At 43.4% G+C, this 27877-nt stretch overlaps 2 protein-coding genes across 2 annotated transcripts in view; both read left to right on the plus strand.

The window, feature by feature from the left end:
* The window catches only part of LOC127955981 (gastrula zinc finger protein XlCGF8.2DB-like), a 123610-nt gene that overhangs the window by 58037 nt on the left and 37696 nt on the right, over positions 1 to 27877 (plus strand). The window lies entirely within an intron of this gene.
* Positions 24966 to 27533, plus strand: LOC127956033 (uncharacterized). Its single transcript, XM_052553788.1, has 6 exons — positions 24966 to 25290; positions 25417 to 25482; positions 25747 to 25812; positions 25968 to 26021; positions 26323 to 26457; positions 26656 to 27533. The coding sequence occupies exons 1-6, from the start codon at positions 24978 to 24980 to the stop codon at positions 26961 to 26963; spliced, it is 942 nt and encodes a 313-aa protein (XP_052409748.1). The 5' UTR covers positions 24966 to 24977; the 3' UTR covers positions 26964 to 27533.

Below are 27877 nucleotides of genomic sequence, written 5' to 3' on the forward strand. Positions count from 1 at the left end.
AGGAATCTATTAAGATCAGCGTCATGTCAATAGCCAGATCTTTTCAAAAGTTATTAGCCTTTATGTAAATTGAGTTATAACTTGACCACTAGGTGTTTCAAAATATTTTGAGTACCTTCAGGGGATGTTGTTGTTGGCACATTCTGAGTTTCGTAATATTACACAAATGCATTTGTTTAGTATAGCATTTTATTTCACAAAACTGTATTGAAGTCAATGGGAATTTCATGTTTTGTTCTATTATAGCGCCACCAAGAGGCTCAGTCCAACCATTTGTTTTATGTGTCCTCAGAGTGAGCCCATACATATGTGTGTCAATTTTGGTGAAAATATCTCAATTCACTTCAGAGTTATAGACATTTACATGAAAAAGCATGTAAAAAATGACTGACTCTTGACTTTGATTGAATATTACTACCCCTTACTATCAATATTTTGGCATTTGGGCATTGGCGTTTAGCTATCGACCTATGTTTCCGAACTTCTGATGGTGGTTTCGTCTCGATCAGACAAGCGGTTTCAAAGATATAGCCAAATGTTTTTTAAGCGCTAAATCACAACGCTACACAAACCGTAAGGCGAAACCTAGCATGTTTGGTATCGTAGGACTCGGTAAGGTTTCAGGAGTCCAATTTAATGAGTCTGGTGAAAATAAGTCGACCACACCCAAAGTTATAAGCATTTAAAAAAAGAAGATCACCACTAGGTGGCGCTGTTTCGAAACTTCTCACGCTCCTTCAGGACATTGTGCTGATGACCCATACCAAGTTTCGTAACAATCCGTTGATGTGTTCTTAAAATACAGCATTTTAGCACAAAATTCAAAATGGCCGACAGTCAAAATGGCCAAAATGGTAAAATTGGATATCAGTCGACTTGGCATGTAGCCCTGAATCTAACAAGACAAATGTTATGATTTTTGGACAAACTGTTCAAAAGTTATAAGCAAAAATAGCAATTTTTCATATCTCTGGACCAGTAGGTGGCGCTGCGCCGAAACACAGCATGTAGCCTCAGGTCATGCTTGTTATGACATGTACCAAGTTTGGTCAGAATAGAATAAATCGTTGCATAGATACAGCCTTACGACTGTTTTTGCAAGCGTTACGTAAAATTTGTTTGAGCGTTTATCGAAAACGGTTTGACGAATCAATTTGATTTGCATAACTTTTGGTCAGCACTGACTGAAGATGATCTGGTTCAATTTTCGTGTGAATCGGACAAACCGTCTAGGACGAGTTCGAAAAAGTAGGTTTTTAAAAAAATTCAAAATGGCGGCCACATTTCTATGACGGAAAATGATTTGCTATGGTGCAATCGAATCGGCATGAGCTCAGAAATCAGATGAAAAAAGAATTTTGATGATTGGCCTTACGGTCAAAAAGTTATTAACAAAATTAAAGTGAAATTTTGGACAGTTGGTGGCGCTAGAGGGAATGTCTTAGACACACCAAAATTGGTGTACTTAATGTTGGCACTGTCCTCTATAAGAATGTCAAACCATTACAACTTTCCCGCATTCGGTTCTATGGGCTGCCATAGACCCCCAGTCGGAAGAATAATAATAATAATAATAATAATAAGAACGCCAACAAAAACAAGAGGGTCCTACGCACCTTCGGTGCTTGGCCCCTAATAATAAGAACCGGAACAAAAACAATAGGTGCCTCGCACCTTCGGTGCTTGGCCCCTAATAATAATAAGAACGCCAACAAAAACAAGAGGGTCCTACGCACCTTCGGTGCTTGGCCCCTAATAATAAGAACGCCAACAAAAACAAGAGGGTCCTACGCACCTTCGGTGCTTGGCCCCTAATAATAATAAGAACGCCAACAAAAACAATAGGTGCCTCGCACCTTCGGTGCTTGGCCCCTAATAACGCCAACAAACACAATAGGTGCCTTCGCACCTTCGGTGCTTGGCCCCTAATAACGCCAACGATTACAATAGGTGCCTACGCACCTTCGGTGCTTGGCCCCTAATAACACCAACAGAAACAATAGGTGCCTCGCACCTTCGGTGCTTGGCCCCTAATTATGCCAAATTAAGGCCAGTAAAAAGTAGTAAAAGGTAGTAAACGTCATCTGACGAGGTAGTACATTTTCCAAGACCCATCTAACTGGGTCTATATCATGGGTGTCCAAACCGCGGCCCGCAGTCCAGTTTTTATTGGCCTCTAGCCAGGGTCCGAAATTAACAAGCGCCAAATACGGTTAGATTTTCCGTTTGGCGAACCCACCACACGACCAAACATCAGCGAAGAATTTTGATGATTGGCCTTACGGTCAAAAAGTTATTAACAAAATTAAAGTGAAATTTTGGACAGTTGGTGGCGCTAGAGGGAATGTCTTAGACACACCAAAATTGGTGTACTTAATGTTGGCACTGTCCTCTATAAGAATGTCAAACCATTACAACTTTCCCGCATTCGGTTCTATGGGCTGCCATAGACCCCCAGTCGGAAGAATAATAATAATAATAATAATAATAAGAACGCCAACAAAAACAAGAGGGTCCTACGCACCTTCGGTGCTTGGCCCCTAATAATAAGAACCGGAACAAAAACAATAGGTGCCTCGCACCTTCGGTGCTTGGCCCCTAATAATAATAAGAACGCCAACAAAAACAAGAGGGTCCTACGCACCTTCGGTGCTTGGCCCCTAATAATAAGAACGCCAACAAAAACAAGAGGGTCCTACGCACCTTCGGTGCTTGGCCCCTAATAATAATAAGAACGCCAACAAAAACAATAGGTGCCTCGCACCTTCGGTGCTTGGCCCCTAATAACGCCAACAAACACAATAGGTGCCTTCGCACCTTCGGTGCTTGGCCCCTAATAACGCCAACGATTACAATAGGTGCCTACGCACCTTCGGTGCTTGGCCCCTAATAACACCAACAGAAACAATAGGTGCCTCGCACCTTCGGTGCTTGGCCCCTAATTATGCCAAATTAAGGCCAGTAAAAAGTAGTAAAAGGTAGTAAACGTCATCTGACGAGGTAGTACATTTTCCAAGACCCATCTAACTGGGTCTATATCATGGGTGTCCAAACCGCGGCCCGCAGTCCAGTTTTTATTGGCCTCTAGCCAGGGTCCGAAATTAACAAGCGCCAAATACGGTTAGATTTTCCGTTTGGCGAACCCACCACACGACCAAACATCAGCGAAGCTCTATTTAATTGGATTTAATCCAGAGGCAGCTTTATCTTAGAAAATCGCGTAAAAAATGGAGCGCAAAGGAGGAGCAGAGAGGGAAAGGAGAAAAGCCCTGGCCACAGACGCAGCAAGCTGCTGCAAAATCCCAGCCATTTTTGCCAGTAAGGGAGCAGGTCGGTCAGAATTACATTTATATTTACTATGGTTCACTGAAAAACCGAACTGTTCAGTTAAGCACACACGGTTCGACACGCACTGGGACTGCTGTTCAACTTAAATCTGACAAAGCATCTGTAATATGGTCTAAATAAATAACACGTAAAACAAACAGGGTTCAGATATATGTTTCTGTTGATGCATCCGCATTCTGGATTCCCAGACATTACAACAACAGCGATGAAAAAAACTCTATAAATCATTCACTCTTGTTCAATACTTATACTAACACTGTATTAGTTCATTCTCTTGTGACTCTCAAGTGACAGTCTTTATATTAATCGAACAGCAACAACCAAGAAATCACTCACTGCTCTTGATTAAAAATAAATAAAGAATAATCTTTAATTTATAGTCCAAAATGCAATGCTGTTTTACATTTGATTACTTCAATTTCTGTACATAAAAACTAACGCAAGACCTACCTAAAAAAACCCTGAAAGTCAGTCTATTTTATTTGTATCTTTATTATATTTATTTGTGGTGTTGCTTGTATTTAGAATATTCTTAATAATACGATAATATATATGTTTTGAAAGTATAGTTTTTCCATAAACATAGCATATACAACTATATCGAAACCGTGACTCTAAAACCGTGAAACAAACCGAACTGTGAAAAAGTTGAACTCTTCCACCCTTATATTTAAATAATCATTTGGCAGACGGAAGCTTTCATTCAAAGCGACTTACAATAGATAAAATCAATTTAAAATAAATTTATATTACAAATGTATATAATGATAGATGTTTTAAAAGAGCATCTTAATGACAAACTAGCACACTGTTTTACATATGAAGTGCAACAATCCTAAATGAAGCAGCCCCTCCTAACTTCACTTACTTGAGCATCTGCAGGACTGTTAGGAGAGGTGGGGGTGTAGCTGCTCTATTTAAAGATGTCTATCAATGCAAGCAAGTGTCATTTGGTCAGTACTTGTCTTTCGAATATCTAGGGATTGTGCTGAAACTGCCCCACACATTCTGTTTATTATTATTTACAGGCCTCCAAACTACTCTCCAGCCTTTGTTGAAGAGGTCACAGAAATGTTATCAATAATTTCCTCAGAGTTTGACTGTTTTGCAATAGCAGGGGATTTTAATATTCACATAGATAATGCAGAAAACAAAACTACAAAAGAAATGATAACTGTTCTAAACACTTGACTTGACTCAGCATGTGCATGGACCCACACACAAAGGTGGACACACTCTAGACTTAATCATCAGTAGGGGTCTAAACATTTCATCCATTGTTACTAAGGACATAGCACTATCTGATCACTTCTGTATTTTCTTTGATATTTTGATCTCTGCTACAACTGAATCTAGATCGGTCTCTGTCAGAAGGAGATGCATTAACGAGAACACAAGTGTACTATTTATGGAGGCTATATCTTTAACACCAAGCATTTCTGCAGACTCTGTTGATATTCTCCTTGATTCCTTCAACTCAAAAGTTAAGAATGTTATTGATGATATTGCTCCAATAATAGTCAGTAAGAAAAAAAAACATCATCAGATCATCAGCAGTTCAGTTTATGAAAAGACAATGCAGAAAAGCAGAGCGGATGTGGAGGAAGACGAAACTTGAAATTCACTATAGCATCTATAAAGACAGCCTTCATGCTTTTAATGTGAAACTAGCCACAGCTAGACAGAATTTCTTCTCAAACCTTATAAACAGTTACTTAAATAACACTCGTACTCTTTTTGCCACTGTTGAGAGACTGACAAACCCCCAAGTCAGATTCCCACTGATGTGCTATCAGACAGCAAATGCAATGAGTTTGCTTCTTTCTTTTCTGAGAAGATCATAAATATCAGGAAGGCGATTAGCACATCCTCAAGTAATGCAGAGGTCAGAGAGATTCGGCCAAAATATCAAAATGATACTATGTCTATTTTTGAAACAATTGATAGCAAAATTCTGGAAGACATAGTGCAGCAACTAAAATCGTCAACCTGTTGTCTTGACACACTTCCCACATCTTTTTTTAAAAGTGTGCTTGACTGCTTAAAAGCAGATCTCTTAGAAGTGGTGAATGCCTCACTTCTTTCTGGGACATTTCCAAACTCCCTAAAAACTGCAGTTGTTAAGCCCCTCCTGAAAAAGACCAATCTTGATAACACAATTTTGAGCAATTTTAGACCAATATCTAATCCGCCTTTATCCATCTAGTCCGCCTTTAGTTACTATGCCGCCCGCAGTTGGAATCAGCTTCCAGAAGAGATCAGATGTGCTTAAACTCTAGTCACATTTAAATCTAGACTTAAAACTCATCTGTTTAGCTGTGCATTTATTGACTGAGCACTGTAATGTCCGAACAGATTGCACTATATTTTCACTGTTTTATTTTTATTTTTTTTTATCATTTTCTGTTTTTAAATGTTTTAATCATTTTAAAAGTTTTTAAAATTGCTTGTTTTATTTTTGTTATTTTTTCTTCATGATTATTTTACTTTCTTTTATGTAAAGCACTTTGAATTACCATTGTTTACAAAATGTGCTATATAAATAAACTTGCCTTGCCTTAATGAGGTTTTGTGTTTATAAAATATCTATTGTATATATATGTAAAGAGTCATTAAAATCATATTGTTACTTTAAATAGAAACAAAACATTCAACACGCATTAAGTTGTATGTATTTATTGATTGATTGATTTAGATGTACCACCCAAACATTTGCTGTGGCCTCCTCTGGCCACATCTATTGAAATTTTCTGGAGGCACCACATACCACTGTCACGTATGGGACAAATCAATTAGGCCCAATATGCAGGACGTCCCGGCTAACACAGGATAGTTGGCAACTCTAGACGAGAAAGCATCTGCAAACAGCAGCAAGTTTGATTGGAGTGACGCAAGCCTCTGAATGTGTGTGCGGAAATGTAGATAATTTAGATACTCATTTAGACTTCTTCCAAATTCATTAACATAACAACAAGGTCAAGAAAAAAGTAATGTGTGTATGCACGTGTTGTGCTTTATGCAGAGATATTTCAACACAATAAATGCGGCCATTTCTTTTAAAGGTGGATGCCTGCTGTTTGGGAACGCAGTCATATAATTATAATTATACAAAAAATACTTTGACAACTGTCTTTGCTCGGGCATTTCAGAATGACCAAAACAACATCTAGATGCTGTGAACGAGATTGGTCTGTTGGTTAGTCAAATTATCCCGTCTCGTAGCGCAAAGTCAAATGACTTTTTAAATGTGCATGGTGGAATTTAATCGATAAATGTGTTTCCAACATAGTTTATGCACATTTTTTTTTCTCGGATAAAAAGTTTATCCTACTCGGTTGTTTTGTTTTTGGAATTTATGTGCATTTTGGCATTTCCATCCAGCTTTTTTTTTAATGCGATTATCAAAAATGTGCATTAAAATAAGTGGATGGAAACATAGCCATTGACTTGCTCATTGACCCATGGGCAGGCCCGTCGCGACAAAGCAGGCAAACCAAGCAATTACTTGGGGCCCCGAGCTGGCCTGGGGCCCCAAGACAACGACTGGTTAAGAATAAAATGCAACGACACTGTGTGAGCGCCCCTTTGATCGTCAATGCAGTAACGTGTAATGACACTGTTATCGTGATCCCCCTCAAGGGGGCCCCTCTCAGTAGTCGCTGACAGCAGCCAGCCAACCACGTGATCTCACGTGATGGACTAATATCGGTAAATATTAAGCCGGAACAGTCTATTTAAATATGAATCCTGCATGTTCTGCGTGTCTTTGTTAATGGAGTAGAAGCGCATCTTCCTTTATTAACACACACTGAAGCGCACGTGATGCTCGCGGTAATTTCAGCGTCTGCTGTCTCAGTAAATAAGACGAGAACACATGAACAAGATCTCCAGAACTGCTCTGACAGTCACTTCATGAGCATTTGACCGTTTGATTTGAGTAAAACTAGCGTCACATCACATACACAGAACTGTAAAGGTACGTAAACCCGGTAAAGTATTTGCCAGAGATGTTTTGTTCAGCAGAATGTACATAGCCTACTACTACTAAAAAAATCTAACTTTTTTTTTTTTAAGGTTTAATCACACAAAATTTCTGACATGTTTTATTTTTAATAGTAAATCCCCATTCTTTACCAAAAAGCTAAGTTTGCTTAATTTTCAATAATTAAAATACAAATTAAATTAATGTTTTGTGTTTAATGTTTAATGTGCATCTCAGAAAATGCTTTATTTAAAACCCCAACTGAATGGCACTTAAATGCACTTAATTCTGTCAACTTTATTGTCATTGTTCACAGTACAAGTACAGACAGAGAAACAATGGATAATAATTAAATGTTTATTTTTGATGTATGCATTGCATTCTATGAATTTAAAAATAAAAAAAAATACAAATTTTCTAAAAAAGGAAACTTAGTTGTTCATTTTAAGAGACCCATGAGTCTTATTTTCTCTTGCATAATTAAAATGAATAAGCAAAAACACATTTTTGGTAGAATACTCGATTACTAAAAAATTTGATAGCTACAGCCCTAGATGAAAGTGGCATAGCAAATAGCATGCTATACTATTCCACCGTGATAATCTATTTACCAAATGGGGTTTATGAAAACCTCACAATAAATTCTGTGCATCAAACATTAGCTTGGGATGTTTTTAAGGATAGGTAGTGAAAGCAGCTGCCTGCATCCCTTCCCTTCTTATATCAAAATATGGAAATGTTAACATATCTTTAATTTTTTGGTAAACTTTATAATAAGTAAAAATACTGTTTGCTAACAGTTAAATGACAAAGATTAAAGATTAATTAACTATCAATTTACCATCAATTAATGATTGTTATTACAAAGTGTCTACCATCTAACTTATCAACTATGGTTTTGGGAAACGCACCCCTGAGCTGTTAATAGTGACCTCTGACAATATGCTAACAGTGAAATAGTAAAACGTACTTCACAGTTATTTTCATATTTCTTTTTCAATTATTTTCCCAGCTACACCATCAACTTCATCCTCAACATCAACAGATGCATCACTTCTCAGGGCTGATGTTTCCTCTATATAGCCAAGGTACCACAAGCTCTATAATTATAGCTGATATTCTGCACAGCCCAGAGTTGATAAGTGTGTGCTGTCATATTATTAGAAGAAAAAAAGTGCAAATCACTATTGAATTCCCACCAAACTATCTTTTTCAAGCAGTATTTGCACTGTAACCCTTTATTATTTATATAAAGTGTGGTTGAACTTAAACTGTATGGCTATGCTGTGGTTCCTGTAGGCTTTGCGTCCGTGCGGGGGTCGGGGGGCCTCTATGTCCATTTTGCTTGGGGCCCCCAAATTCCTTCAAACGGCCCTGCCCATGGCTACAATGACTTGTGCATCCATTTTATGTTGCATCGTGTCCTTTACTACAGCCATACCTGACAGAATCTCTAAGCATGTAATAATTAACTTGCATTATGGAAAAACACAGTTCACACTAAGGCATTGTAAAACAAGTCTATGTAAATGTTATCTTAAGTGTGTAAATCACTTTCCCGGAATCAAGTGCATTATTGCAGGTGAAAAGTTGTAAGAAAAAAAGAAAAAAAAAGCGAATAATTATATTTAATTCTTTATTAGCATTGAATTTAATGTGACAAGTTTTGCAGTGAAAAACTTTATTAAAACGTTGAAAAAAACATTTGGTGAGTTGTACACGCATAGCCGGAGGCCTGTTTTGGAAAGGAAGTTAACCCCTTACTAGTAACCCCCCTTTTTTGGCATGGAGACCGAAATTACATACCCAAAATAAAAAGGTTTCTGCTCATGATTCTTTCTGACTAGATACATATTCAACATATGTTCACAAAGCTGACACTTTAAAGTTTACTGTTCAGGAATCAGAATCACTCAGACTGTTATGATAATAGAGATATATAAGCTCAAACATAAAAACAAAAATAAAAATATTAAAAACATATGTTTTAAATGTATTTAAAAAAATGTTGATGTAGGAAATGAGTTTGAAAACACAGTGTAGCTAAGGCCACAAGTCTTCCAAGACTTCATAAAAAATTTCATAATCGAATCTGTAAAACTGTGAATTTTATGAAATATTTTCTAAGGCCATGTCATGTGTGTTTTTAGAGAAGGCTAATCAGATTGATTTATGGCCCTTGTCATCTCTGTAAGATCTCACATGTAAACTTTCCTGTGCTCTTTGTGTATGTTTCACTGTTGAAAACTGCCCGAATCATGATTGTATTGTTCTCACCAAACGGTTCTTTCACACCTCCGCCAAGTATGACACATTATCCGCATTATTCTTTTATCATTATTCTTTTGTTTTTATTCCACCTTTATTAGCCTTGATTGTGGTTTTTCAGGCTTTACAAAGCAACAAAGCAGCGATCTCACTTCAGTCTCTCTTTGCATTTAGCCCTTATTTATCAAAAGTCTTACTATAAAAATACAACAAAACATTTTCTTACGACCTTACGTGAATTATTGAGACAAAAATGCATTATGAAGAAGAAAAGCACCTGCTATTAGTAGCATTGGTGCTAACGTTAGCATCAAGCTACATCTGACAATTTATGAAATTATTAGTACACTTTTACTCAAAACTCACTTTAAACCCCGATCGAGTGTTTATAATAACTTCCTTTAGCGATCAGGGGTGGAATTTGGTCGTTTACTGTTGTAAAAATATGTTATTTGTTGCCTTTTTCATCGCTGCACAAGTTAGCATTTCCGATGTACATTTTCGATTTTTTTTATAAAAACGCCCCAGATCTCAAGAAATTCTCATACCAAGCTTTACTATCGTAATCGCGGGTTTATTATTCGGATATTTTGTGTGTACAGAGGTGTTTCAGTGTTGTTTTGGCAAGATAACTACCAGGAAGTGTGCAGGAAGCATGTGACACGATGGGGCGGTGTCCAGATATGAAACTCTAAGATTGATGTTTGAAAGACCCAATCAGAGTCTGAGTCACACACCGCACGAGCTGTGACCACTGCACGCACACACAGATCGCTGGGAGAGGCTGTTTATCATCTGATCGCGTAAATCCGTGGAAAATGAATAGAAATGACGATTCTGTCTGAAGAAATATGAAGTAAACATCAGTAAATATATCCATATATCTCCGCAGATATGCATCTTTGGTCTGTAAATCCTTATTGACGCTGTTCAGTGAGTCTATGTGAACACAAATAAACCGCTCTTGACGTGACTGAATATGAGTGAGTTGTGAATTTCTATTCAAAATGTGGCATAATACGGATTTATTATTTTGCACTCCTGACATAAATCACTAAATATCTGTCACTGCAACAATGTTTTATCAAAATATTGGTCAAATATCGAAGCTTGAGTCTTTAAACTTTCCATTGATGCACAGTTTGTCCAGATGAAGTAAGACAGTGATGTTTAATGTGCTGTGAAAGTGAAACAATAATAAACTGGGGCCGTCAGCGATGTTTGCACGCAAAGGGGTTAATTTTGTTAACCCTGAAATGGGGGAAATTTTTCCATTTCCAAATGGAGTTTTGTCAAACCTGAGAAAGCAGGGTGAGTCAAGCCCGTTTCTAAAAGAAAGGTAACATACTCAGTTACTTATATAACCTCGGTTCTGCCAGAAAGACTCGGGAGATAGAAGGATGTACGAAGCATAGATTTATTGACAGCTCAGCGAGCACAATTATAAATTTCTTTGGCGGAAGGCCCCATCCATGATTCGTAATCCGAGGGTAGCGAATCTCTATTTCCTGCCTGAAGACGAAGGCAGGGGCGCAGCCGACCCCCCTGGAAGGTAAGGACAGGACCATCCTGGTGGTGGTGGGGAGGGTGGAGGTTGTTGTCGCGTCGGCATCTGCGAACTCAAACATGTGTAAGTACGATCTTTTATACAGGAGTATAAAGACGTGATTGGATAATGATGAAGGTAATTAGTGACGAAGTGATTGAGTCTTCCTGGCAGAACTTAGGCTAAAGCTTCCATTTCACTGAGACAAGGGAGCAAGTACTGTATCTCATTTAAAACGCTATGGAAAAATCCTTTTTTTCTCCTGAACTGAAATCTTTTTTCAATCACGCAATAAAACTGCATGGACATTGGTTCGTGCAGTGCATTAAAGAAATTAACCAATGGGTCAGCTGCAGTGCTGCACAAGCCTATGGCGACAAAGCCCACCAGAATGGGCGGAGCCATCTGGCTATATAAGAGGGCATTTTCCACAGGATTCTTAGTTTACTTCAACTGAAGAGACAACTTTTGTTGAGTTGTGCAGACACATAGCATGGCAGGTTACATTAGTAACCAAGTTACTATTCCCTGTCGATATTTCACTTGTACTGCATCTTGCTTAAAGATACTATGGGAACACAGAACAATCACACCATTCTATGGTAGAGGAACGGCTGCATAGTATAACCTCAATAAACAAGAATGCCCATAGAGAAGTAAAAAAAACACTGTGGCGGGTGTGTAGGAAGGTCTTTAGTCCTGATATTGCCATCTAACTGAATTGGAGAGAAGACTGGTGTCGTGTAGAAAGAGGACCAGAGAGAGCAATTCGTGGAGCAAATATTGTCTTTAATGATCAAACACAGGAGCTTCAGAATATTAGGGAATGCAAACAGAAAAAAAGCCCAAAGGGCAAAACTGGAACCAAAACTCGTCTTTGTTCAAAAGGAGAAAGCAAAAGCCACCGGCCGCCCCGGCGGATTGAGTACGGTGGACAGCTCCGCAACCTCACAGTAGAGAGGGAGAGATCAGCAGGTCAGGAGACGAGCAGCGGCTAAACTTCCAGGCTCACACTCACAGCACCCCGAACAAACAGGACTAAGACTGGGACAAAACGACAGGGAATAAGACATACCAGTTAAGCGTATTTAGGGGAATAATCTGGCAAGGCAGGTAGGGAGGAAAGGGAAAGAAGTAGGAGTGTTAATCAGAGGAGAAGAGGAAACAGGTGCGGGAAGCCAAGCGCGAAGAGTAGCGCAATGAGGAGCAGCTGAAGGAGATTAACGAGAGAAGAAAGATTAGTGCAAAGAGAAGAGAAGAAAAAGCATCAGAGAGGGGAGGGGAAAAGGGGAAAGGGAACCAGGATCATGACAGTGCCCCCGCCTCAACGAGCGCCTCCTGGCGCTCCCAAGGGGGAAGCCTGGCGGGAGCGGAGGAAATCATCAATAAGCGAACGGTCCAGAACGTCCCGGGAGGGGATCCAACTTCTCTCCTCGGGACCATAACCCTCCCAGTCCACTAGGTACTGTCGACCCCGCCCCCGGACGTCCAATAATCTACGAACCCTGTAGACAGGGGATCCCTCAACCTGAACGGGGGGGGTGGAAGACCGGGGTGGGGCGCGGATAACCGGTTTAATGCAAGACACATGAAAAACAGGATGGACACGACGGAGATTGGGAGGGAGTAGGAGGCGGACCGCGACAGGACTAATAATCTTAGAAACTCGAAACGGCCCAACGAAACGAGGGGTCAATTTGCGTGAGATCGACTGGAGGGGCAGGTTAAGAGTAGACAGCCAAACCCTTTGACCGCAAATATATCTAGGGCTCTTGACTCGGCGGCGATTAGCGATACGTAGGGTCCGGTCTCTAAAACGGCAAAGAGCGGATCTGACCCTCCTCCAGGTACGCTTACAGCGCTGAACGAACGCCTGAGCCGACGGGACGTTGGACTCCGAGTCCTTGCACGAGAACAGGGGTGGCTGATAACCGAGACTAGCTTGAAAAGGGGATAGCCCAGTGGCCGAGGACGGGAGCGAATTATGAGCATATTCAGCCCAAGGGAGCTGTTCAGACCATGATGCTGGGTTGCGAAACGCAAGACTACGTAATATGCGGCCGATGGTCTGATTGGCTCGTTCGGCCTGACCATTAGTCTGAGGATGGAAACCGGACGAGAGGCTAGCGGATGCACCGATTAAATGGCAGAACTCCTTCCAGAACTGCGAAGCGAATTGTGGACCTCTATCAGAGACGACATCAGAAGGTAGACCATGTAGCTTAAAAACATTCTCAACGACAGTCTGGGCGGTCTCCTTGGCGGAGGGGAGTTTGGGTAGAGGAATAAAATGCGCTGCTTTAGAGAAGCGGTCGATGACAGTGAGGATAACGGTATTTCCAGCCGACGGGGGAAGACCCGAAATGAAATCAAGGGCGATATGGGACCACGGGCGTGAGGGAATGGGGAGGGGTCTAAGAAGGCCGGCCGGAGGGGAGTTACCAGATTTCGTCTGTGCGCACACCGCGCAGGCGGCTACAAAACTACGAGTGTCCCGTTCGCGGGAGGGCCACCAGAACCGTTGGCCTATGGAAGCCAGGGTGCCCCTAACGCCGGGATGGGCAGCTAATTTGGACGTATGAGCCCACTGGAGGACAGCCGGACGGACGGATGCAGGGACGAAAAGAAGATTAGAGGGGCATCGACGGGGAGTGGCGGAGTGAGAAAGAGCTCGTTTGACTAGTCTCTCGATTCCCCAGATGGCCGCACCAATCACACGCCCCTCGGGGATAACGGGAACGCGTGACTCGGAGCACTCTGAGGAATCGAAGAGGCGGGACAGAGCATCAGGCTTGACGTTCTTCGAGCCGGGTCGGTAGGAAATAGAAAAGTCGAAACGGGTGAAAAATAATGCCCAACGAGCCTGACGGGCACTCATCCTCCTCGCAGAACGAATATATTCGAGATTCCTGTGATCCGTCCATACCAAGAAAGGAACGCAGGAACCTTCTAGCCACTGACGCCATTCACTTAGCGCGAGGCGGATAGCGAGTAGTTCACGATTACCCACGTCGTAATTACGCTCGGAGGGAGTTAGTCGGTGCGAGAAAAAAGCGCAGGGGTGGATCTGACCATCGGAGGCAGACCGCTGGGAGAGTATAGCTCCAACGCCTGCTTCGGACGCGTCAACCTCGACTATGAACTGTTTGGAGGGGTCAGGGGTCATTAGGATGGGAGCGGACGTGAAGGGTCTTCAGGCGGTCAAAAGCGCGCTGGGCGGACTCGGTCCATTCAAAACTGGACTTGACAGAGGTAAGGGCGGTTAGGGGCGCTGCGACCTGACTGTAGTTGCAAATGAAGCGGCGGTAAAAATTGGCGAACCCCAAGAAACGCTGCAAGGCGACGCGAGAATCAGGAACTGGCCAGTCAATAACCGCCTTAACCTTAGCGGGGTCCATGCTAATGCCCTCCCCTGAAATGACCGATCCCAAAAAGGTGACCGAGCGCGCGTGAAAGCAGCATTTCTCCGCCTTGACGAACAGCCTATTCTCGAGAAGCCTTTGAAGAACGCGGCGAACCTGCTGGACGTGCACCTGGAGGGAGGGCGAGAAGATAAGAATGTCATCTAGATAGACGAAAACAAATATATTTAGCATGTCTCTAAGAACATCATTTACCAACGCCTGAAAAACCGCGGGGGCGTTTACAAGGCCGAACGGGAGAACGCGATACTCAAAGTGCCCAAGGGGCGTGTTAAACGCGGTCTTCCATTCATCCCCCTCCTTTATGCGAATTAAGTGATAGGCGATGCGAAGGTCCAACTTCGTGAAGAATTTGGCGCCCTGCAAGACCTCAAAGGCCGATGACATGAGGGGTAATGGATAACGGTTCTTAATAGTTATCTCGTTAAGGCCCCGATAGTCTATACAGGGGCGCAAGGAACCATCCTTCTTCTTAACGAAGAAGAACCCGGCGCCCGCGGGAGAGGATGAGGGAACTATGGTACCTGCGTCCAGGGACTCCGATAGATATTTTTCAAGAGCTTCGCGTTCTAGCCTCGACAGGGAATACAGTCTACCACGAGGTGGCGTAGTGCCCGGGAGAAGGTCGATGCTACAGTCATAGGGGCGGTGAGGGGGGAGAGAAGCGGCCCGCGAACGACTGAAAACCATCCGCAGATCGTGATACTCCTCCGGCACCCCAGACAAATCCCCTGGATCTTCCTGAAACACAGAGACAGAGGACACAGGAGGAATAGCAGAGGTTAAACAGTTGACATGACAAGACACATTCCAAGAGAGGATGGTACCCCTTATCCAGTTAATCTGGGGATTATGAAGTACTAGCCAGGGATGCCCTAAAACTACTGGGAAATAAGGAGAATGAAAAGTTAAAAAGGATATGGTCTCACGGTGGTTACCGGAGATAGTGAGTGTTAAGGGTGGAGTCTCATGGTTAACCCTCGGGAGAGAGCTTCCATCTAGAGCAAATAGGGGAGAGGGTGCATCTAACTCCATCAGGGGAATACCTTGCGCACGAGCCCATGACTCATCCACGAAATTGCCCTCGGCCCCGGAGTCAATCAGAGCCCTGCAGGAGGCAGAGGAGCCAGGCCAGCGAAGATGGATCGAGAAGGTGGTGCAGGAGTTAGGAGGAGAGACTAGAGTGGTTGCGCTCGCCAGAAGCCCTCCCCTCACTGACGAGCTCTGTCTTTTAACGGGCACACGGCGACAAAATGCGCAGGTGAAGCGCAATACATGCAGAGTCGATTGACCACTCTTCGTTCTCGCTCTGCAGCGGAAATGCGGATGCCGCCCAGTTGCATGGCCTCAGGTTCAGAGGAGGGAAGTGCCAGGGGATCGGCGGGCGGAGGAGCCAGTAGGGCGGACTCCAGACCCCGAGCGCGGCGGCGCTGGTCAAAACGCTTCTCGATGCGTAAGGCCAAGTCGATCAGTGCATCCAGGCGAGTAGGGACCTCCCTGGACAATATCTCATCCCTTATACCCCCGTGGAGCCCCTCCAGAAAACGAGCGAGCAGCGCCGGTTCATTCCAGCCACAGGAGGTTGCCAGAGTGCGGAACTCGATAGAAAAGTCTGTAACTGAGCGCTTACCCTGGCGCAGAGAAGACAAGAGGCGGGAGGCCTCCTCCCCGTAGACAGACCGGTCGAAGACACGGATCATCTCCTCCTTGAAGAGGGAAAAACGCTCGACACACACAGCCCTTGACTCCCAGACTGCCGTTCCCCACTGGCGAGCCCGTCCGGAGAGGAGAGAGATAACGTAGGCGATCCTGGCCCTGTCCCCAGAATAGGTTGACGGCTGGAGGGAACACACAACCTCGCATTGGATTAAAAATGAACGGCACTGGGTGGGCTCACCGGAATAGCACGGCGGGTTGTTAATGCGAGGCTCCGTGGAGTGAACGGATCCGGACAGGGCTGGCGGATTGAGACTACACTGGTGGAGTTGTCTAGCCAGATCCGTCACCTGAGCCGCCAGCGTCTCCACGGCCTGTCTGGCGGCCGATAATTCCTCCTCGTGTTTACCCAGCATAACTCCCTGGATCTCGACGGCCGTCTGTATCGGATGCTCTCCTGCTGGGTCCATAGTGGCCAGATTATTCTGTCGTGTAGAAAGAGGACCAGAGAGAGCAATTCGCGGAGCAAATATTGTCTTTAATGATCAAACACAGGAGCTTCAGAATATTAGGGAATGCAAACAGAAAAAAAGCCCAAAGGGCAAAACTGGAACCAAAACTCGTCTTTGTTCAAAAGGAGAAAGCAAAAGCCACCGGCCGCCCCGGCGGATTGAGTACGGTGGACAGCTCCGCAACCTCACAGTAGAGAGGGAGAGATCAGCAGGTCAGGAGACGAGCAGCGGCTAAACTTCCAGGCTCACACTCACAGCACCCCGAACAAACAGGACTAAGACTGGGACAAAACGACAGGGAATAAGACATACCAGTTAAGCGTATTTAGGGGAATAATCTGGCAAGGCAGGTAGGGAGGAAAGGGAAAGAAGTAGGAGTGTTAATCAGAGGAGAAGAGGAAACAGGTGCGGGAAGCCAAGCGCGAAGAGTAGCGCAATGAGGAGCAGCTGAAGGAGATTAACGAGAGAAGAAAGATTAGTGCAAAGAGAAGAGAAGAAAAAGCATCAGAGAGGGGAGGGGAAAAGGGGAAAGGGAACCAGGATCATGACAACTGGCATCAAGTCACGACCAGTGCATGAAGTTCTACTCTGAAAGTTTTACTGGGTTACCAGTAATATTCACAATTAAGGGAGCCTTAATGTTCCTTTTTCATTTTATATACAGTTGTGCTTAAAAGCTTGCTTGAACTGCACTTTCACTGGTCACCAGGATGTAAAAACTACATGTATAGAAACAGCAGTAAAATATGATAAAAATCAATGAAAGATTTTGATGACTTTGCCCCAAAATAAGGTTTAAAACCCCCTTTTTCCCCACAGGTTATACTTTTACTAAGCATGCGCAAGGGTTCCTCAACTGTGGCCATGGCTATATATATATATATATATATATATATATATATACATATATATATATATAAATATATATATATATATATATATATATATTTATATATATATATATTTATATTTACATTTACATTTATTCATTTAGCAGACGCTTTTTTACAAATAAGTACATTGAAAGCAATCAAAAACAACAAAAAGATCAATGATATAAAAGTGTCACGCTGTTTCTCTGGGGTCCACTAGTGGGCTCACTTCCCCTTAGGCACAGTAATTGCACTCCTGTTAATTGCACCAGGAGTGCAGTCACTTTATTGTCGTTAGTCTGCCTATAAATACCAGTCTTTTCCTTTTGTTTGTATGGAGTCCTTACCTTTCATGTATCCTGCATTCTCGTTCCCTGAGATTCTTCCTAGTCTGCTCGTCCTCTGAGTCCTCTCGTTTTCCGAGTTCCCTTTCCTGTCCCTTTCCTTGTTTGTTTATTTTTGGACTATCTTTTGGTTTTGACCTTGGATTGTTTTTTGACTATGATTTGGATTATTCCTGAATAAAGACATCTGAAATTGGATCTCTCGCTCTCCCTGTGTCTCTCTGGGTACACAATCGTCACAGAAGGACTCAATCAAAAAGAGAGATCCAGCGGTATGTCTGTTCATATTTCCTCCCCAGTCACCGAGTGGGAGAGGAATAGTTTCAAGGGTACCCGCCTGGTCATGTTTCCTGGAACCAGGTGAGGCCGCTCAGGAGTGAGTGACTATGGCCCCCCGTCGACCCTGGGTTCGGGAGGAACGGATGGGAGCCGCCGTCTCACCATTGTGGACAGAGAGAGGAAAGGAGGTGCAAGTCTGGTGAGCCAGCGCCGCTGCACAAGATCGCCGCCAGTCCAGTGCCGCTGCACAGAATGGCCGCCGACCCAGTGCCATTGCACAGGATGGCTGCCAATCCAGCACCACGAGGCAAGATGGAAGCCAGCCCAACACCAAAGTACAAGATGGCCGCCAGCTCACTGCCACAAGACAAGATGGACACCAGCCCAGCGCCACAGCACAAGATGGCCGCCAGCCCAGAGCCACTGCGCAGAATGGCCGCCGGCCCAGCACCACGGCCCATGATGGCCGCAGGTCCAGCGACACTGCACAAGATGGCTGTCAGCCCAGCGCCACGAGGCAAGATGGACACCAGCACAGCACCACAGTACAAGATGGCCACCAACCCAGCGCCACTGCACAAGGTGGCCGCCAGCCCGGAGCCACTGCAGAGGATGGCAGCTACAGTGGGCTTTCCTGAGTTGAGTCAGGTTCCCGTTGACTCTCCAGAGTTGAGTCAGGTTCCGGTTGACCTTCCAGAGTCGAGTCATGTTCCCGTTGACCCTCCAGAGTTGAGTCAGGTTCCGGTTGACCCTCTAGAGTTGAGTCAGGATCCAGTTGATCCTCCAAAATTGAGTCACGTTCCAGTTGATCCTCCAGAATCAAGTCAAATTCCTGTTGACCTTCCAGAGTTGAGTCAGGTTACGGTTAAACCTCCAAAGTCGAGTCAGGTGCTTGTGGACCCTGCAGAGTCGAGTCAGGTGCTTATGGACCCTCCAGAGTCAGGGTTAGTCACCGTTGACCTTCCAGAGTCAGGGCTAGTAACCATCAACTTTCCAGAGTCAGGGTCAGTCACTGTTGACCTTCCAGAGTCAGGGTTAGTCACCGTTGACCTTCCAGAGTCAGGGCTAGTTCCTGTTGACCTTCCAGAGTCGAGTCAGGTGCCTGTTGAATTTCCAGAGTTGAGTCAGGTTCCGGTTGACCCTCCAAAGTCGAGTCAGGTGCTCGTGGACCCTCCAGAGTCGAGTTAAGTGCTCATGGACCCTCCAGAGTCAGGGTTAGTCACCGTCAACCTTTCAGAGTCAGGGCTAGTAACCATCAACTTTCCAGAGTCAGGGTCAGTCACTGTTGACCTTCCAGAGTCAGGGTTAGTTCCTGTTGACCTTTCAGAGTCGAGTCAGGTGCTCGTGGACCCTCCAGAGTTGAGTCAGGTGCTCATGGACCCTCCAGAGTCAGGGTTAGTCACCGTCGACCTTTCAGAGTCAGGGCTACTTACCATTGACCTTCCTGAGTTAAGTCAAGTCTTTGGTAATATTCAAGGATAGAGCCAAGTCACTGGTTATCTTCAAGGACAGAGCCAAGTCACTGGTGATCTTCAAGGATAGAGTCAAGTCACCAGTGAACTTCATGAACAAAGGCAAGTCACCATTGACCTTCATGAACAAGGAAACACCATGGGAGTACCAGAGTCTCATCATTTCTCTGTGGAAATACCAGAGCCTCTCCACGTATCTGATGAACTACCAGAGTCTCTCCTCGCTTCTGCGGAACTTCCAGAGCCTCGTCACGACTCAGTTGAACTCTCTGAGCACCCGACTGATCCTGCAGTGGCCACGGAGGCTACCCTTAACTTGTTCATGTTTTTTGTTTCAGACTTGCCCAATCAGACTTATCCTCCTGTTTATTCGGCCACAGGGATGTGGTGGTCTTCTGCTCCGCCCTGGGGGGCGTCACGTGATGTTTGACTTGTGTTTTGTGTTTTTTTTTGTGTTTTTTTTCTTCTTTCTGTTTTCCTCCTATGGACCTGGCCCTCCGTCCCTCCCCCTGATCCTCCGCCGGTCCACCTCCCTCCTGGGTTTCTTGTCTGTGTCTTTCGTTCTGTTTCCCTCTAAGGACCTGGCCCTCCGTCCCTCCCCCTGATCCTCCTCCGGTCCACCACCCTCCTGGACTCCTTGTTTTGTGTTGTACTTCTCTTGTCTCGGTTTTCCCATTATACTTGGTCCTCTTGTCTCCGTTTTCCCCATTTTACCTGGCCCTCCGTCCCTCCCCCTGGTCCTCTGCCGCTCCACCTCCCTCCTGGTCTCTTTGTGTTTTTGGTTTTCCCTTGGGTTCGGGTGGAGCATCTGGCAGCTGCTCCGTGGAGGAGAGGGTAATGTCACGCTGTCTAGTCTCTGTTTCCCTGGGTGTCCACTAGTGGGCTCACTTCCCCTTAGGCACTTCACCGTAGGCACTAGAATTCCTCTAGTCTTGTCCTGTCATCACAGTAATTGCACTCCTGTTAATTGCACCAGGTGCAGTCACTTTATTGTCATTAGCCTCCCTGTAAATACCAGTCTTTTCCTGTTGTTTGTTTGGAGTCCTTACCTTTCATGTATCCAGCATTCTCGTTCCCCGAGATTCTGCCTAGTCTGCTCGTCCTCTGAGTCCTCTAATTTTCCGAGTTCCCTTTCCTGTCCCTTTCCTTGTTTGTTTATTTTTGGACTGTCTTTTGGTTTTGACCTTGGATTGTTTTTTGACTATGGTTTGGATTATCCCTGAATAAAGACTGTTCTTGTTTTGTTAATTGATTGATCCCCACCTGTCTCCGGTTCCCTGATTACGTCCTGTGTGCTCAAATACCCTGTCTGTTCAGTTCTTCTTGGTCCATTATTAATGTAGTGATGTTTTACATAGTCTATGTTATAAGTGTTAACTCTACAGATGTTCATTAAATTCCTCTTTTGATTTGTAACCTCCTCGTGCGCCTAATCTCTACGCTAGCATACACACCAGTTGTAACTGAATCATTGAACCAAAACAGATTTTTTTTTTAGCAGAGTTTTTTCTCTCTTTTTGTTTTCCTCCCTCTCCCGGAATGGCAATTCCAGCAGTCTGACTCCTATGCCTGGAGCAACTGGACCGTTCGCATACTAGGGACTTTCTCGATCTGGTGTGCCTTACCCACTTCTCTGACTGCTCGCTCTCTAATTTCTACTTCACAAGCCTGAGCAAGTGGTGTAAGGCACGCCTACCAGCGAACGGTCCCAGAGAGGATTTCGCCACCTTCGTGGAGTGGGTGCTGGAGAAAAATGGATCTTCATTTACCATCTGCACCGCTGAAGAGGATATCTCCAACCCCACTCTCAAACCAGAGACCAGCCGCCATCATGCTGCACGGAACTAGAGCCCACTGCAGCCACAGAGCCCAAGCCAATCACTGACAGGGAGCAGGAACTCGAGAGCGCGACTGACCAGGTGTGTGAGCCGGCAACACCGTGCGTCATGGGAGTTATAGTGGAGAATTGAGGGCGTGGAGGAAAGCCCTGTCCACACTTCTGCGACTGAGGGTGAGCTGTATTCGGTTTCTGGAAGTTATATGGGAGCAATTTATGGACCTTATAGACTGGTTCGTGGAGGTAATTCCTGAATCCTCTGCTCCATTTCTGCTGGTTCAGCCCAGCCCTGAATTTTCTGTTTCTCTGCTGGTTCCGCCCAGCCCTGAATTTTCTGTTTCTCCGCTGGTTCCGCCCAGCTCTGAATTTTCTGTTTCTCCGCTGGTTCCGTCCAGCCCTGAATCTCCTGTATTCCTTCCCGGCCTCCCTGTCCAACCTCCTCCTAGACCTGCCAGTTCCTCTGCTCCACTTTCACTGGTTCAGTCCAGCCCCATATCTCCTGTTTCTCTGCTGGCTCTGTCCAGCCCGGATCCTCCTGTGTTTCCTCAAATCCTCCCTCTCTCATCTCCTCCTAGACTAGCCAGTTCCTCGACCTCATCTCCGCTGTTGCCAGTCAGTCCCGCAGCTCACCCTCAGTCTGCGTCATCTGGGTGTGATGGTTAGCCGCAGGACTTCCAGTCTCCATCTACGCCTTGGCGTGTGGATTCCGTCTCTGCCTCCAAGCCCTGGACTCCTCGGTCCTTCGACCCAGCAGCTCCACCTTGGCTCTTAGCTCCCTCATCTCCGCCGTGGCCCGGCATCCCACCTGCTCCACCGGGCTCCCTTGTCCCTCCGGCTCCACCTTGGTCAGTCGTCGTCCATCTGCCACCTCGGGACTCCATCCCTCTGGTTCCGCCTCCATCCTCAGTCACTCCGGCTCTGCAGTGGTCTTCCAGGGCCCTGACTCTGCCTTGGTCGCCTGAGCCTTCTGCTCCGCCTTGGCCCTCCGGATCCCCGGCTTCACCCTGGCTCTGCGGCTGATCTGCTCCATCTTGGGCTCCTCACCCACTGGCGTAGTCTCTGTCTGTAGGCCCCCTGGTGTCGTCGGCTCCTCCTCCACCATGGCTCTTCCTGCCGTCGACTCCACCGTGGATCTGCATCCTGGCTGATCTCTGGAGCACCATCTGGCTCCTGCTGCTCTGGGCTCCTCCCTCCATCCACTCCGCCCTGGTTCCTAGCTCCTTGCTCACTCTTCGCCTGGCCCACGCCTGCCTCCAGAACCCCCACCCTCCCTCCGCTGGTACTCCTCTTGTGGTGCGAGGACGCACCGTTCCGGGAGGGGGTGAACTGTTACATTCATGGACTTTGTTTCCTTATTTGGTCTTTCCTGTTCTTGTTTTGTTAATTGATCTCCACCTGTCTCCAGTTCCCTGACTACTTCCTGTGTGCTCAAATACCGTCTGTTTAGTTCTTCCTGGTCTGTGATTAATGTAGTGATGTTTTACATAGTCTATGTTATCAGTATTACCTCTATAGATGTTCATTAAACTACTCTTTTGATTTTATAACCTCCTTGTGCGCTTAATCTCTAAGCTAGCATACACACCAGTTGTAACAATATAAGTGCTATAACAAGTCTCAGTTAGCTTAACACCGTACACGTAGCATGGGCTTTTAAATATAAAGAAAACCGATAGAGAAGAATAGAGCAAGCTAGTGTTAGAGATTTTTTACATAATTGGATAATATATGTAAAGAAAATAGAATACAAAGATTTTGAATTTTTTTTTTTTTTATGAATATAATTAGAATAGTGAGTGTTAAAGTTAGATGGTCATATAAAGATGGAAGAGGTGTTTTAAGCAGATTCTTGAAGATAGCGAAGGACTCAGCTGCTCTGATTGAGTTGAGGTCATTCCACCAGGAGGGAACATTGAATGTGAATTTGTGCTTCTTTGGGATGGCACAATCAAGCGACATTCACTTGCAGAGTGAGCACATAAGGGGGTACATAAGTCTGAAGTAATGAATTTAGGTAAATGGGTGCAGAGCCAGTGGCAGTTTTGTAGGCAAACAAAAAGTGCAAATTGATAAACAGAGGTGTGATGTGTATTCTTTTCAGCTCATTACAAATTAATCTTGCTGCCGCGTTCTGGATTAGTTGTAAAGGTTTGATTGAACTGGCTGGAAGACCTGCCAAGAGGGCATTGAATGGACAGTGAATTGCAGTCAGCACGCGACCGGATTCCACTTGGTCATAAAGCCTTCCTTGAACAGCTATGTTAACAAATAAAATGGGGATTCGTGGAAAACAAATGATTAATTATCAATTAAGAATTTGTTAGTTGTGGCCCCATCCACACGGAGATGCATTTTTGTGAATACGCACAATTTTTTTATCGGATCCGGCATTTTGGAAGAGTGAAACACTATTTTTTTATTTTTTTTACATCAGCCCACGTCTCGCCCCTTGTCAGGCACCGCTACATCACATAACAGCAACCAAAACATGAACGAACAATGAATGATTGTCTTTTTATTAACTAACATTAACAAAGATTAATGAATGTATTGTTTAAACGCAAGGTTTATGAGCAAGTCCATGTCTTCTCTGTTTTAAGTGTATCTCTGTGGCAGAATTACAGCGCCACACGCTGGTCTGGCATCTGTACTACATCGTTTTGTGGTTTCATGTGGAAGCGGATATTTCTTGAGACGAGGATAAAAAAAACTCTGATTAGGGTAAGCTCTGTCTCCTTGTGGACGGGGCCTGAATGGTCTGGAATATATGGTGTATGCCTGCGAATAGGGGACAAACTGTGCTCCGTATTACTTTCTTTAATTTTGTAGATTCAACACAAGTTAAACACTATCAACAACATCTGTGGCATGATATCAATATTCAATACAGAATTAAATGTCAATTCTTTTTAAGAAATTTGTTAGATGTTTATTACAGTGGGACAATTAAGAGGTAAATATACACTGTTTCAGTTGTATTGCCACAAGGCTTCAACATAATATGTAAACATATTTTTTTTGTCATACTATAGATGTGTTAAACCTGGTAAGCTTCGTAACATATGCACATGGATACAATAAAATGGTATGATAATCTATACTGATATAAACACAATGTGATATGTATTGTACATAGTGCCATAACCAGAGACTGGCATTCTCCAAAAACAACTCCACTGGTTACATGCTGTCCATAGGGGTGCTATTTTAGTAAACTAGCATATTTCAAAGAAGTAATGAATAACGTAAGTGGTCATAAGGGTTGGAGGACACATTGCACAAACATTGTGAATAGAACTAAAGATCAACTAATTAAGATTAACAATTAACTGCACAACTTTTTATCTGAAGCAATATAGATAAAGTACAAAGATAGTAAACCAGAACACTATAAAAAGAGCATTAGGGGCTGTGGGGATGACAGAAAAAGAGCAAAAGAATGAAGTGTTTTTTATGTACACTGCTGCTGTTGCAAAACTTTGTGTTTCTTGTACAGCAGCAGGTAAATGGAGGACTCGCTGAGAATGAGATCCGGCAACAGCTCATCAATGAGGACAGAAGACCAAATCTGATAGCTGAAGCTTCAACTGACAGCCAACAATACTGCCATGTGTGCTTCTCTGACATTCATGCATCACTGAGAGAGTTGACCACCACCGTTACAGAGCAGAAAGCCAACATCAGAGTCTTAGAGACGCAACTGAGGGAACAACAGATGTTTATCCTGGAAGAACTGAACAAAAAGAATGATGGTAACTCGTTAAAACATTAACAGTTTTTCTCAATGATTCTCAAAGTAAAACAACATGATGCACTATATAGTGTGATTGTTAGTGTAAAATTTTATGTGAACTGTGTTCTCTATCTGTTACAATAAGCTTTAGAGACACAACTGAGGGAACAACAGACGTTTATCCTGGAAGAACTGAACAAAAAAAATAATGGTACCTCATTAAAACATTCACAGTTTTTTCAATTATTCTCAAAGTAAAACAGCAATATGATGCACTGTACAGTGTAACCCTGCTGAAAAAAACAGCATATGCTGGGAAGCTGGTCCTTTGCTGGTTTATGCTGGTCCTATGCCAACACATGACCAGCATCTCAGCATCAAAACATACCTAACCAGTATATGCAGTTTTTTCTCAACAGGAAAATGTTAGTGTAAAATTGAATGTAAATTGTGTTAATCTATCTGTTAAAATTAGCCTTAGAGACGCAACTGAAGGAACAACAGATTTTCATCCTGGAAGAGCTGAAGAAGAGTATTGATGGTACCTCACCAAATCATTCACTCTTTTGATCCTCGGAGTAAAACACCTGTGCAGAACACTGCATAGTGTAAATCTTAGTTTAAAATTGAATGTGAACTGTGTTATCTATTACTATAAGCAGTGTAAATATCATGACAAATTGTATCCCTTCACAGAAATGTCAAATCTTACTCAGAGTCAAGTGGAGGAGTTGAAAAAGGAAAATAGAGGTGAAACTTATATTGCTGTTTTTGTTGTTCTGGTGGTTCATGTCTTTTATTTTATACTTAATTCATACTGTTTGTGTTATGCTTCCCTTGCCATCATGTTATCCTGCCATGTGTATGTGTCATGTTCTCACTGGTTGGTTTAGTCATGTGTTCTCCTGTTTGCCTTGTCTTGCTTGTTTTTTACTATTGTTACCCTTGTGTATTGTCATGGTAATTGATTAGCTCACCCTCATTTCCTAGGTACCTTTTTTAGAGATATATATATTTATTTATTTATTTATTATTATTTTAAAAATAACAGACAGAGAGATAGCGTTTTCAGCTTCACTATTGGAACCTGGAAACAGTGGAAATGTCGGTCCTTTTACTACTGATATCACACTAACCTACAGGAACGTCTTCACAAACATAGGAAATGCCTACAACCCAATTACAGGTATTTATCAACAAAACTGATCCATAAATCACATAGTACTGACAATCCTTCTGCTCTATTCACTCTCTGCAGTTGTGTAATGTGAATAAGAGCATAAAATGATCTGCCATGTTTCAGAACTATTACACTGTGATTGGTAATTATGCAATCATACAGGTAACTAGCTGATTCTCTGCTTTCTCCTCTTATTTGCTTAAGGTATTTTCACAGCACCACTGAAAGGAGCGTACATGTTCAGAATCTCGGTCTATGCTAATACTGCTCTATCAAATCCATCAACCATTTACCTTATGAAGAATGGAGAGCATGTGGTTGTGGCACATGGACATCAGGATCAGGGTGTCTTAAACTCCTCGAATGGAGCTGTGTTGATCCTGGAGGTTGGAGATGTCGTCTATGTGAGTCTTTGGTCTGGCAGGAGAATATATGATGATGACAATAACCACAGCACATTCAGCGGTTACCTGCTGTTTCCCTTAAAAGAACAGGAGCTTTGCAGAATGTGATTATTCTGAACCTCTGGCACACGATTTTTGAGACAAAAATCATGAAGAATCATTAACATGAAACTGTATTAATGAGAAGTATTGTGTTTGATCTTTACACAAGAATCTATTGCAAATTTCAGTGTAAGACATTTATACTCTAGTTCTAAGCTGCCTATACATGTAATTTTGCCTAAGAAGTTAAGTTGGCCTTAATCTTTTGACATACAAGAGGTCTTTGTACCATTAAAGCATTCTGAAAATTTAATAGCTTAAATGGGTCATATGATGTTACTAAAAATAATTTTATTTGGTATAATGAAATGTTTATGTGGTTTAAGGTAAAAAAATAAATTCTGATTTAAAATATTTAGCTATTTATTTGATGTGACATTACAGACCAAGTTGTTTTAAGTATTAGTAAAAATGTCAACAAATTTAAACTTTGCCTAACAAAAAAATAATGGATAATTGTGAGACTTTATATGAAAATAAAAGACAGAATAAGGGGTACTGTAGATCTACCACATCCTCTACAATATTTCCATTGTCTGTGGTTAAGTATATGTATTAAAAGGTGTATAAAAAGTTTCTCATGAATTTGTTTGCTTAATGTATTTATGCACAATTATTCTAAAATGAATTTTAAATGTCATAAAAAAAAGTCACACCTTACCCCCAAACCACTGGCCTGTGAAATAATGAAAGAAGTCATCCCTCAGGTAGATTGCATGTTTTCTTTCCTAGCTGGATGGGGATGTGCTCATGAAAATCACATTGTTTGCTTTCACCCAAACTGATTTGCTGAGATCAAAACGCATACGGTGAAAAGGGAATTGCAGTCAGTGTGAGACCCGCTCACTGTGAACCGGTGAGTGACCAGGTGGCAGAGGATTCTGCTTGATCATAAAGCCTTTCTTGAATGGCTATATTAA

This window comes from Carassius gibelio, chromosome B4, assembly GCF_023724105.1.
Source record: "Carassius gibelio isolate Cgi1373 ecotype wild population from Czech Republic chromosome B4, carGib1.2-hapl.c, whole genome shotgun sequence".
NCBI lineage: Eukaryota > Metazoa > Chordata > Actinopteri > Cypriniformes > Cyprinidae > Carassius > Carassius gibelio.

What these genes read in the sequence shown, in the direction of transcription:
- LOC127956033 (XM_052553788.1), top strand. Translation starts at nt 24,978, where the DNA reads ATGAAGTGTTTTTTATGTACACTGCTGCTGTTGCAAAACTTTGTGTTT. An exon ending in ACTGAACAAAAAGAATGATG is followed by an intron (nt 25,291 to 25,416) that starts GTAACTCGTTAA and finishes TGTTACAATAAG; the next exon opens with CTTTAGAGACACAACTGAGG. An exon ending in GTTGAAAAAGGAAAATAGAG is followed by an intron (nt 26,022 to 26,322) that starts GTGAAACTTATA and finishes TAAAAATAACAG; the next exon opens with ACAGAGAGATAGCGTTTTCA.